Source organism: Watersipora subatra, chromosome 4, assembly GCF_963576615.1.
Source record: "Watersipora subatra chromosome 4, tzWatSuba1.1, whole genome shotgun sequence".
NCBI classification, from domain to species: Eukaryota; Metazoa; Bryozoa; class Gymnolaemata; order Cheilostomatida; family Watersiporidae; genus Watersipora; species Watersipora subatra.
The window spans coordinates 13747887-13761204 of record NC_088711.1 but is presented as its reverse complement, the minus strand read 5'-3'; the positions used below and the strand labels follow the sequence as shown (position 1 = coordinate 13761204).

Below are 13318 nucleotides of genomic sequence, written 5' to 3'. Positions count from 1 at the left end.
CTAGAAACATCTTTACAATTTTCGTTGTCTTCAGCCAAGAAAGATCATTTGCCCTCCCTTTTGTTTAGAACTTCGAAACATACATGTAGATGTAGAAATCTTTATTGAGACTCTCTGTGGTAGCGCTGTTGCATTTGGCAAAGACCTTGCTTGAAAAAACAAGTTGCTTGACAACTTTTAATAATACAAGCACACCTACATGAACCTTTTAGTTTTTGTTGAAATATTTACGTAATGTTGAAGACTGGCATTCAGGACTTTTAGGTCCAAAAGCATATGCATTTGAGATATTCAACCTGTCTAATAGCTCTTCTTCACTGCTGGAAAGAAAGTATTGACTCTGGATCATTTTGTTGTATTGTACAAGGATTTCTCTACTCGCATATAGATCGCTTAGACATCACTTATGTTGCTAGTCATGTCAAATTAATGGTCGACTAAAATGTTAGTCATGCCAAAAGATGCTAGACTATATAGGTAATAAATATATATGTAAAATGTAGACTAACATTACATGAAGGCTCATCAAATTATACAGAAAGAAATGGCATCAAATTATTGGAAAAAATTAGAAAGAATCATAGATGACCAAGTTAATATGGTGATTTGTAAACTGTGTTTTGGTCACATAAAATTTATTACCAGTTTATGGACTTGATCGAAAATTTCCTTCCTTATCTTTTTTAGGAAAATGACCAATGTATTTAATCCAAAGGATTGGAGCGTAAATGATTTTGAGATAGGAAAGCCATTGGGAAAAGGAAAATTCGGCATGGTGTTCCTCGTGAGAGAGAAAAAAAGCAAATACATTTACGCATTGAAGGTAATCTCATAGCAATAATATTAGCTGCTTACATAAGTATAACAGTGACTTGCTGTAAATGGTGATTTAACTTATGTGGAACAAAATTTTTTTCTAATTTTTGTACAGTAATAACTTCGGTGTTTTGATTGAATACGTGTAGTTTGTTTTGTCAGAACCAAATATACTGTAATACCTCTAATTGAACGCCATGGCGCTCTATTTTTCAACCCTTCTTCTCTAGTGGCAGTCAATTGGAGGTAGCATTCAAATAGGGGCTTGCGTTGTATTTTTCAAATGGCTCGTCAGAATTTTGGGAAGATAAATTTAGCCATTTTTGGGAAAGCGAATGTCACCTATATTTTGCCTTCTCTTTCCGGTGGAGTGCTATTAAATCTTTTGGATGCAATAAATCTGCTAACTTACAAAATATGCATTGGGAAGCCAAGAGATATCGCTACCAGTTGTTATCTATTGCTTGTAATTAATCTGCGTTGATATTATAGCCTGTGCCTTGTTTTGCAATTTGTTGGAGATTTCAATTTTTTATTTCATTCTAAATTTGAAGGCATATTTTTATTTCATATCTATATTTAACAATGTTGAATAAAAGCTCATTGCACTTGTTGATATGTTTGCTACAGTTTGCAGCCAAAACTAGGTTTTTGGCTCCTCTTCTATTGCACTTTATGTGCAATAGAAGAGGAGTTATGAGCGTCGATCCATTGTAAGCCGTGTTAAGATAACTGCAAGAACATTATTAAATAATATGCTATAAATTTGCAAATTTATAAGTTATATAATGATAATCAATCAAATGCTACAAATATATATATTCATGAACGAGTGACATAAACGAACCATACTTATGTTACATGCAGAAACAGAAATTAACGTTTTTAAAACAAAAATATTTGCATCGTTTGCTTGGGTAGCCGCATTCTGATTGTTGCTTTCGATGGAACCAGCTTCTTTTGATTGTCCAATACCTTCCCCAATGTCTTCTGACCTCAACTCTTCTGCACTGCTGAACTAGTCGATATTAGCATCCAAACAATTTTTGGGCAGAGCAATAGTACTTTTACGCGTTGTATTTAGCACAAATGCAACGCGTAAAAGTTTTGCTTGCCAAACGCAACCTTCACCCTAAAACTAGTTGTTCATCTACCATCATAAATGTAAACCGTTTTTATATACTTGGACTTCGAAGTATCAAGACCGTGGTAAACAAGGAACTACTACTAGCCTGCGGCAGTTATTAATTATTTCTGGGCAGTTTCTTTCAAAGTTTTAACGAAGAAAAAACACAAAGCTTTGGAATTGAACAACGAGAGAATTCTTATTGATGTAAACGATTCGTTATTAATACAATTTTGTGGACACTTTTTTACTGACCAATTGATATTATGGGCTTGTAAAGATCAAATGGTGTCAAAGTGGCGGCCAAATGGAGGTGGTGTTCAATTAGAGAGTGGCACTCTATTTTTCAACCCTTCTCTTTGGGTGGCAGTCAATTGAAAGTGGCGTTCAAATAGAGGTGGCGTTCAATTAGAGGTCTTACGGTAGATTCGTTTCTCTCGATTTAGTTTGCTCATATTCTGCTGAACATTCATTTTACTGCTGCCGAGGCCATACTTAACTTATGTGCACATAGTGGAAATTCGGCTGTTTTCATTTTTAGATTGCAACTAAAATTAGAAGATTTTGTTCGTTATTAAATAATTATAGAACAAATTTGGTAAAAATCAAATTAAAACTACAAGCAATAAGCCTTACTAACTTTAGAAATAGTGCCTTAGCCGGTATATAATATGAATCGTACCCATGGACAGGCAAGACTAATTTTTTAGCGATGCATGCGTGAAGAAATGTGATTCAATTGCAACTTACTCACAATTATGGATATTAAAATTTGTGTTACGATACACATAAGGCTATCATAAACAAGGTTCTACAGAGTTTTGGATGTAGAGATGAAATGGTGCCGTAATAATTCATTGCTGCTTGACCGGTGGCTAATTGGCAATAAAAGCAATAATGTTTGTCATTGACCTGTCGAACCATTGAAAATTATTATTATACAAGGAAATTACTGCGGATTAAAATTAGTCTCTTGTCCTTCCAATGTTTTGCAAAAATCGTCACTGTCATACATTTTGTAAACTAGTTCAACCTATGCGACAAATTCCTAGTCAGAGTTAATGGTTATCTAACCTTTGAGAGCTGGTGTGTCCACCTCTCAGGAACACTGATTTCATTATATTTATAGATGATGTTCAAAGACCAACTGCAGAAGTCTTGTGTAGAACATCAAGTGCGTCGAGAAATTGAAATACAGACCCATTTGGAGTAGGTGTTGTGTGTAGCTTCTGTCCATCTCAGCAAGTTTTGCTTTGCAAAACGTGGTTACTCCTATTCGTAAGTGCATTACAAACAAACAAACAAAAAGGTCGTATAATTTAACTGTGAATTGCCAAACATCTGTTTTAGTCACCCCAACTGCTTGAAGATGCATGGCTTTTTCTATGATAGTGATCGCATCTATCTAATCCTCGAATATGTTGCAAAAGGGGAGTTGTATGACCTTTTGACAAAGGCTAAGAGATTCTCGGAATCCGTCGCTGCAAATGTAAGTAATGTTATTTTATATTTGTTTAAGGCAAGCGAGTGTACATCCATCTACTTTGAACTTGCCGTTTTATATAGTGGTCTTAATTAAATACACTTTGTGTTGTGGATTTGTAGTGTATATCATCTTTGAATAAAAAGGTGGCGTTATTGTAGATACTTATATCACCCTTGAACAAAACTAAGTTGCAGATTTGAACTAGTTTAAACTGTTTACGGGTTTCACGTCTTTCAACTGATCGAGTCTTAACCCACTTAACAGTCCTAACACACTTAACATACACTTGTTTCTTGCTTTGTTTTGATGTTTGACGCAGGTTATTCACCTAAACTGTAGTGTTAGGCAGAGGTTTCATCTTTTGCAATCACTTCTATCCTTTTTTTTAATGACAGCAGCATGCTTGTTTTAAAGGAAACTAAGGTTTATCATATAGTAATATTCATGGACATAGTTTCAACTAGCAGCAACCGCGGAAAAAATCTAACATAGTGGCAAAAGTGTGTAGATAATACCATGATAGAATTATATAAGCTATATTAAAAAAAATTAAAAATGGTCTTTTTCACTTTGTGCTTCTTTACTTATATAATTTATTTCTTTATTTATTGCCTATCAAAGTTGGTAGATTAAGTCCCATCACCGATGCAGCAGTTATAAAAGAGTTTTTACGAGGCCTCTTTCATATTTAGACAGAAAATCTAGTCTTCTGTAGTAGTGCTACTAAAAATGACTAGTACTGTAGCATGCGTGGTCAAAATATGACTCTGCAAGGAAATATATCATCTTTATCTCCTCTGTTCACTTCAGCCATCACCACTCTTGTTTATTGCAATAGGATTTCATATAATTATTGTTTATGATCATCCTATTAGTACACATACCAAATGGCTGATGTTCTCGAGTACCTACACAAAAGGAAGGTCATCCACCGGGACATAAAGCCTGAGAACTTGCTTGTTGATCTAATGGGAAATCTGAAAATCTCAGACTTTGGCTGGGCAGTTCATGCGCCTTCCTCCAGGTAATCCTCATCAGCGTCTTCGTTTTTCTGGACACAGCCATGTTTTGAAAAACTTTAAACATCGCATGTTGGAATTAATTTAGGAGTAGAGCATAGACCTATTAACTATACTTAATAGTTGATATAGTGAGGCCAGTTCATGACCGAAATACACCGTCGCACTTTGCGGATTTTTATGTGCGTTGATTTGACCATTCCATGTTTGTAAATATTGCGGTTAGACAGAGCCTTGCTTGATGATCTTGTAGATCAGGGGTGATGTGGCCTTATTTTATGGCTTTATGGTTTATGCCTTGTTTATGTAACATCCAATATATTATTTAGTATAGTAGTTAATAGGTTTATGAAGTAGAGTTAAATATTTGCTGGGATTTTACATTGCATGTTGGGTAATTTGTATGCTAAAGCAATCGCAAGTGAAAGTTTGGCTGTTTGATTCTCACATTTCTTCCAATCAGCAAAATCCAGTTAAATGGTAACAGATTTGATCTCTTTTGCACAAATAGCACCAAGGATATCTCAATTCGCCATTTTGACCAGTTTTTTAATTCAAGCTTCTATCACCCCGTATATGACAACTACCAAAGCAAACCAAATCATTTCTATTAGACGGGACACTCTGTGTGGCACCCTGGACTACCTTCCTCCAGAAATGGTTGAGGGGACGAGTCACTCAACCTATGCAGACAACTGGTGCCTTGGGGTGCTTTTGTATGAATTCCTCGTGGGTTCTCCTCCATTTGAAGCTGCTACCACTAAGGACACTTACAAAAGGATTGTCAAGTGTGATGTTTTGTATCCACCATACGTTAAAGAAGGAGCTAGGGACTTAATTAGCAAGGTATGTGTCTTATCGATGACTTACCAACACATGTAAACAAGGTATGTGTATTGTCGCTGACCTACCAACACATGTAAGCAAGCGTTGTTCTGATACGAAAAATGTGTGCCAATGTGATGCATGCATCATATCATCATGCACTTGAATAAGGTAGAGGCTATTTATAAAGTGTTGTACTTCTACGTCTAATTTGAGATGACAACTTCTGTGTGAATGATCATGCTTCCCATTTGTTGCAAATTGAAACATATATTGCATTAGTTTGTGACAATTTGGTTTTTTTCAAGCTGCAAGATGATGTGTACATGCATATATGACAGACATGTTCACAGTGCTCCCTTGCTTCAAATGAGTTTGGAGTTGCTTCCACTCTGAATCATAAAAACAGTAAAATCTGAAAGCATTAGACACCAATTCGCTTCATTAAATTTGTGCGCAGGCATACGCTGTGAGAGTATGTTGACCTTATAGAAACCCTCACTGCCGATGGATCTGAATCGATAATACTCGGGTAAGCACTCCCCGATGAAGGTAAAAAAATTTCAGTATACAATTGCTGAGGTCTCTGCCACAAAAATGTTTCACTGCTACTATTTACTGTTTTTGCTTGCCTTCTTGCCTTTACATTAATATTTACACGTCGGAGATGAAGGTGAGGAGATTTTTTGTGTGCAATTAGTTGATTACGCACAAATTAAAGGGACTGTGATCCAAAAGTGAGTCTGCTTTAACAAATTTTGAGGGATACTTCGCCAATCCTGGAAAGGTCTATTATAGTGCAACTACGAAACATTGAATTGGTAGGATACAAATTCGTCGGTAGCTCGCAACTCCAAGCCCATTTGAAGCATGAAAGCGCAGTGATTGTTTATTCAGTAGTGTGTCTGCTATATGAACTGGAAATCTTCTTGCAAGGTCAAATCTTATTTCACCAGTCTGTGCACAAATTTTTATTCAATGTCATGATTATCTGTCTGCAAAGTAAAGTTGTTACCATCAGCCGATCGTTGATTAAAGCCAGAAGCCTATCTACAGATTTGAACAGCAAATTATTATCTTCTCCCACAAATGCACATTAATTATTTTTCTCATGCTTGTATGAAACTAACAATGTTGACACCATTAGACTGAGTTAGAATTTTTGAAAAGCACTAGAATTACAATTTTGCTATCTGTAGTTGCTCAGACATGATCCCAGGAGTCGGTTCTCAGTAACTGATGTGAAGACGCATCCATGGGTCTTACAGCATATGACAATGACACCGAGATCGACAAGTTAACTGCCATTCATAGCCATTCTGGGAGACATGTGGCATGGTTCAGTCGTGTATTCTCAGACAATATGTACAGGTTTTAGTACAATATATTTATATTTTACTAACACTGGAAGGACTAGTTACTATTTTTCATGTAAAAAAATGCCACATCTGAATAAGCGATTATATACAGCAACATTGAGGGTGATAGCACCAAAAGCAAAGCACTCGAGTAGCATTTAAAGCAGGACAGCCTCACAAAGCTGAAGTAAAACTATTCAATAGACAAGACAGCAAAAGGTCAATACTCTCGACGGGACACACACACACACATAACAATAAAAAATTTCTGACAATCTGTAAGATAATTTTGGTAGATTCCTCACAGGTAACTGGAATAAATAATTTGTAAATGTTACATAAAAACCACAATTCAAATCGATGAGCGACTCTGTACACAAAGGTATTGAGCGTAATATGTAAGGGGAATGGATCAAATTCTTGAAGTAAAATATAAAAATGGACACTGGTTTGTGCCACGAGATTTGAAGGATTTATAGTTTGGGTGGTAAATCCCAATCGTATTCAATATCATATTCAGTTAAAATGTTTCAGGAACATGATGTTCTTGACATTTAAAAATTGAGTTGGCCTCGCTAAGGAAGCATATGGCATATAGAGACAATCACAATGCTATTCGTGGAGTCAGAGGTTACATCCTCAGAGTAGCGAAAAAGATCCGATTTTAGCTCTTACGTGGCCTAGTAAAGCCACCAAGGATAGACTGGGTTCCATAGGAAGATAGATGATGAAAGTAGTACTCAAGATCCATGAGGTAGTTGTAGTCGCCCTGTACATGTACACTTACTGGAAAACGCATTTTTATCCTGCAAAAATATTTAAGAATGGTAATTGTCAATGGCACAAATAAGGTTTGCATAGTCCAGTTATAGAGACACAATACAGAAGCAGATCGCTGGAATGGGAAGGCTCATAAGGTAACCGTATGGTCGGTATTGTGCACCGTCTCTCAAGCAGCTGCTGCTACAGCAGTCTATAAAGAGCCTTGGAAGCTATTCGTAGCAATCTTTACTATAATAAAAGCTGTGTCCATCCGCAGTCACAGTTTGAGGTTGTGAAAAAGGTTGCTATGTGTAGGATTTGAACTCCGCATTGAGCTTGGTATTTCAATACAGTAATATCTGCACCAATCAGCCACATTAGACTGCTGAATAATTGTGCACATAGTTATTCTCTATGCTTTATCAGCTCACCTGACGATCTGTCCCACTCTGAGACTGTCAGGGTACTAATATCATGTAATAGATGGACATGCAGTCTTTAAAACAGTGTGTCGATGCAACTGCTGACCCAGGACATCCAAAATTGAAAAGGTCATGTGCATACTTATATACAACTTTATAAGAAATAAAGAATAACAAAAAAGCAACTCTTTCTTGCTGCTAGAAGAAAGAGTGCGTGCTTCTTTCTTACTCTTTCGGCTTTGCAACTATTATAGAGCAAGTGGTGCCAGCAGATGTGAGTTACTAATAAAAACTATCAAGTCTAACCTGATAAATAAAAATACCGTAGATTAGGAATTAAAATAGCGGTAAATATAGAATTGTACAACGATGGTTGGTAAATTTATTATAAAATAACATGAAGTCATTAGAGCACTATTTATTGCAAGAATAAAGGTAAAATAACAACCATTTACTATGACGACTTTAGTAAATATAACGCTAATGGATTTCACAATGTTTATAGTAACAGTTCTACCACATGGCCGTCATCAAAGTTATGGATTTAATGCTTGCCTTACAATGGTTTAGAATGTTGCGAATGTCATTACTTTTGGTTATAAGTCAAAGTTTACATGTGTATTTATATTAGCAAATAGACTGGTCAGCAGTCTTTGAAAAACTTAAAACAAATTGCTAAATGTGGACCATTTAGTTTTGCGTTAAAAGGTGTATTTTGATAAGTCTATTTCTAGCTTCTGCAACTACTTATGCCATTATAAAACATGCAAGCGCGTCAGATGTAAATTAGTAAAACTCTGTATCAATTCTATCCAGACTTAAAATTCTATCCAGACTTAAAACCTGATTATAATTGCAATAATTCAGTTGATGTCTTTGAATTGTTTGTAATATAGTTTAAAGTTTTGCTGTGGTCAAAGCAAGTAGGAAGTAGTCTGTAATGCAAGCACCATATGATATTTTTTATGATTGTGAATACTTTTCTCCAAGTATTTAATTAGCATGCTGTTTACCTCCCATCATTAGATTTGTTTACTGTCCATAAATTTGTCAGGATGCTCCAAAATACTTTTCAAGTTTTTTATTAGCAGTAGATTATTTTTTATTTCTTTTAACAAAACAGTGTTATTCAGTCATATGATCTAAATTTGTTATGATTCTAGTAGCGTACACTCTCTGGTAGCGTAAGGCAAAAACTGTCACTCACTTGTCTTTGACATCGCTATTGAGAAATTTTAACCAGAATTGGCGATATAGCATGGAGGTGATAACTTCATTTCCTTCAGCATTTCGAATATTGACTAGTCTGCCTTTGGTTGCTTCAACTAAGCATCCTGGATCTGTAAGTACACAAATGTATTGCCTATCTCAAAAGAAACTGCCTAATATGCCATTTAACAAGTTTAATTAGCTTATATATACATGTACATCACTGTCTACCTTGTATGTCGTCGGAGAAGCAGGAAGAGGCTGTATTCGATGCAACAGACACGGCTTGTACCGATATTGCCAGTGGGCTTTCCTCTGACACCTCCCAATAACCAAACAATTTTCCTACATGAGGTTTGCCAACAAATATTGCCTGGTGAGGATCAGCATTTGCAGAAAGGAGAAAGTATTTCAAATTGTTAGGAAGAAGAAAGACCCGTGAAGGAACGTATGTGAACCAGGAGTACTCTCGTAGATATGCATTTAGAGTTTTCAGCAGTACTCCAATTGTAGAGTTTCCAGAGTTGACATATATTAACTTGATCTTATTTGCAAAAAGTTCTTGAGGTAGGGATTTTTGCAATGAAAGTAGGTCATCATGAAAAATAAGGGTTAGGTCACAATGTTGGGTCCAGGTGCGAATAATAACAGAAATGTGAGTAGCATCATCAGCCTCTGCTCCTATGGAGTAGCAGAGCATCTTTGCCCTTCTTGTTAAATAGTCCTCTTCGGTGTCATAAGCTCTGTCTGCTGCAGAGCTGTCATACATATACCTGCCCGATCTGAATGTGTAGTTGTAAGTCATAACAAGCTCTTGCAGATAGCCAAGCCTGTCTTCGTATATGCTAGGCCACGTTTTCTCGGACGGTATAACCAACAAAGCAAATATCACTGTGATACAACATCCAAACAGAAACCCTAGCAGGGTTATTATACTTGGACACCTCATGCTGCATCCTCTCACTGTTACAAACTTTGTATTACTCCAACTAAAACAAATATAGGCGAAATGAAGAAAATATTCCAATTTTCTGCTAAAGCATTTACAAATGTTTTTATCAATGCCTTATATTTCACTACAGAAGGTTTGTCAAATCTCTGAACTCTTACAGTACTGTTGGCCAATGTGGGTTTAAATATTAGCTGGCATAACTTAAACAAAATAATAGACATTTAAACGGGGACCTGCTATGATATATTCTTAATTTAATGTATAATCGAATTGCGAGAGAAATTTATAAACTAGTTAGAATAGTTTCAAGAAAAGGTCACTAACAGTTTTTTAACTAAACAATTCTCATTATGGATAACGAAGAAATGAATATTCAAAATCCATCTAATTGGACTGACATGTATTCAGGGTCCATCTAATTCTACTAACTTACATTATATTCAGAGTCAATCTAAATACAAGTACTAACTTATATTCAGAGTCCATCTAATTGTACTAGCATGTATTCAGAATCAATCTAATTCTATTAACTTACATTATATTCAGAGTCAATCTAATTCTACTGACTTATATTCAGAGTCAATCTAATTGTACCAGTATGTATTGAGAATCAATCTAATTCTATTAACTTACATTATATTCAGAGTCCTTCTAACTGTACTAGCATGTATTCAGAATCAATCTAATTATGTTAACTTACATTATATTCAGAGTCAATCCAATTCTACTAACTTATATTCAGAGTCAATTTAATTGTACTAACATGTATTCAAGGTCTATCTAATTGTACCAACATGTATTCAGTGTCCATCTAATTATACTAACATGTATTCAAGGTCCATCTAATTGTACTAACTTATATTTGGAGTCAATCTAATTCTACTAATATGTATTCAGAGTCCATCTAATTGTACTAACATGTATTCAGAGTCCATCTAATTGTACTAACATGTATTCAAAGACCATCTCGATGTACTAACATGTATTCAGAGTCCATCTAACTGTACTAACATATATTCAGAGCCAATCTAATTATACTAACATGTGTTCTGAGTCCATCTCATTGTACTAACATGTGTTCAGGGTTCATCTAATTTGTGCTAACATGTATTAAGAGTCCATCTCATTGTACTAGCATAAATTCAGAGTCCATCTAATTGTACTAACATATATTCAGACCTAATCTAATTGTACTAATATGTATTCTAAATCCATCTCACTGCACTAACATATATTCAGAGCCCAGCGAATTGTACTATCTTATATTAATTGTACTATTGAGTTAGTTATCAAATGTTAACTACGGTATATGAATGTGGAATGGAGATATTGATAAAGCATAATAAAATCTGACCTTCATTTCTAGATAAATTAACACCTTAGTAATTCTCGCAGTGAGCCTTCACATGTGTTCCAGATATGGAGCTACAAGAATTAGCGAAACAATGCTAGGATAAGGAGCTCAAGCGATCGTAACATGGCATAGCCATGACATTGTCAATTTTCTACACAATTTTTTCTTTCGCGTTCGGACGTACATGTAATTTATTATACGAGCTCTGCGTCCTTACAGGCTTTCCGCAAAGGTCAACAATAACCATTGATTTCAACCCTTGCAGTCAAAACCCGCTATTTTTTAAGAAAACGCAACGAGCCCAATTAATATTTTTATTACGTTTAAGCGATGGGCTGCAAGCTCGGATACTGATATTTATGAGTTCGGCTTATCGCTTTATTAGTTTTCGCAGTCAGTCAACTTTATGAATATGTTTAATCTAAAACTATAATTTTCAACGTTACACCTGTATAAGACTACGTTTTTGTACGTGTGCATTTCTACTGTTTATAGCAAATTGTGTTTAGCTTTTATGAAAAAACTCCATTAATCTGGGTGGTTGGTTCGAGTGTAATCTAAAGTCGATGCTATATAACAGACAAAGAGTCGCGGTCGTACTACTGAAGCAAATTGGAAAAAGCAAAATTACGACTGCGACAGGATTTCTGGTTTCACTTTGCGTATGTCCTTAATGTGGCAATCATTGAATATTGGAGTTATGGACTATAAATATAGGTTTAGTTTAGTGCAAATTAGACATTGAAGTTTGGTAACTGTCAGTCTTTTAAGGGTTGGTTAATTTATGACTTAAATGACAGTGAATTATCAACAGCTTTTTTACACTAGTATTAATACAAATCTAATGATAACATTCGATAAATAATTAACATACAAGGAAGCCTGTTTAGTTAACTCACTATCATCATAAGCTAATTGTTAAGAAGACTACATTCAACTTTACATCGTTGAGTCTGGGACAATAATTCAGATATGCATTGACCAGGTTGATAGAAAATCTGCCTTGAGAACAACCACTTCGACTTTCAGAACAAGTTTTGCGATAGTCCTGAACTTTTGTTAGTCAGAAAACACCTGTGCTACTTGTGCATCAGAGATAAATTTTATCACGCGATGTTGTTTTTTTTGGGCATGCAATCAACATGACTTCGAACAATGCTTGCTCGTTTCTGTAGTATGACTTTGTGCTGCTACTACTTGGTTCTTGAAGCTCCATTGTTTTATTGAATTTTCACAATTTTGGGGTGTTAATTAAGTGCAGCAGCATTGTTTTATTTCTGCCATTGATTGGTTTCTACCATTGTTAAAAGAGTGTTTAATAAGATTTTTGATGCTGCCACTTTTCGGTGCCTTGAACAATTTCTTTATTTCGTCGTCTGCTTCTGTGGTTTCTTGTGCGCTTGGCATGCCACTGATCTTACATAAGAATTCAATCCTATTCAAATTTTGCGCCATTGTAATTCTGTACCTAAATAATTCACTTGTGGACAATTTTCACGTTAAGGCTAAACTGTAACTTGCCACTACCAAATAGGTTTACAAAACCGGTGCACAAAACCTGAGTAGCTCCAAAAGCCAAGTTATAAACCTCTACTCCACCATGATTTAATGTACAGGATTTTTCATTGCTTCAAGTTCTCAACTTTGACAAAACAAGTTTTGTTTTTATGACTATTTTTTACACAATTCTAAAAGGTGGAATATAATATACATATGGAATATATAACTAACAATGGTACATTTTGTACAGTTATAATGTAAAAAGTCTGCAACAAATATTGGTTGCTATGTTGCAACATATCTTGGTGTATCCTTGTATAAAATAACAGTTATCGTGAAGTTATGCACAGAGACAATAATATGAATTGCCTACATACACATTTATGTAGTGCATGAATTAAATGAAGTACAGCAATGGTACGCAGCAATCTACAATTACAAAATTATACTCAAAAAGCATGCTAATGGAGCAACAGTTATAATGTTGCC

The 13318-nt window shown here is 35.3% G+C and overlaps 2 protein-coding genes across 2 annotated transcripts; one reads left to right on the top strand and one right to left on the bottom strand.

Moving 5' to 3' along the window:
• Positions 1-692: 692 nt before the first annotated feature.
• Positions 693-6869, top strand: LOC137392885 (aurora kinase B-like). The gene is made up of 6 exons (XM_068079234.1): positions 693-823; positions 3072-3151; positions 3293-3431; positions 4304-4452; positions 5062-5293; positions 6472-6869. Exons 1-6 carry the CDS (start codon positions 773-775, stop codon positions 6571-6573), a joined length of 753 nt encoding a protein of 250 aa, XP_067935335.1. The 5' UTR covers positions 693-772; the 3' UTR covers positions 6574-6869.
• An 11-nt stretch (positions 6870-6880) lies between these two features.
• LOC137392884 (uncharacterized) lies at positions 6881-11452 on the bottom strand. The gene is made up of 4 exons (XM_068079232.1): positions 11330-11452; positions 9255-10012; positions 9022-9154; positions 6881-7436 (listed from the first exon to the last, which is right to left on the bottom strand). Exons 2-4 carry the CDS (start codon positions 9970-9972, stop codon positions 7295-7297), a joined length of 993 nt encoding a protein of 330 aa, XP_067935333.1. The 5' UTR covers positions 9973-10012; positions 11330-11452; the 3' UTR covers positions 6881-7294.
• Positions 11453-13318: the final 1866 nt, after the last annotated feature.

Excerpts from the sequence above, each read along its gene's own strand:
- LOC137392885 (XM_068079234.1), top strand. The coding sequence starts at position 773 with ATGGTGTTCCTCGTGAGAGAGAAAAAAAGCAAATACATTTACGCATTG. Across the intron at positions 824-3,071 it reads AATACATTTACGCATTGAAG|ATGATGTTCAAAGACCAACT; the intron begins GTAATCTCATAG and ends TTATATTTATAG. Across the intron at positions 5,294-6,471 it reads CTAGGGACTTAATTAGCAAG|TTGCTCAGACATGATCCCAG; the intron begins GTATGTGTCTTA and ends TGCTATCTGTAG.
- LOC137392884 (XM_068079232.1), bottom strand. The coding sequence starts at position 9,972 with ATGAGGTGTCCAAGTATAATAACCCTGCTAGGGTTTCTGTTTGGATGT. Across the intron at positions 9,155-9,254 it reads CTTCTCCGACGACATACAAG|ATCCAGGATGCTTAGTTGAA; the intron begins GTAGACAGTGAT and ends GTGTACTTACAG. Across the intron at positions 7,437-9,021 it reads AATAGCGATGTCAAAGACAA|GATAAAAATGCGTTTTCCAG; the intron begins GTGAGTGACAGT and ends ATATTTTTGCAG.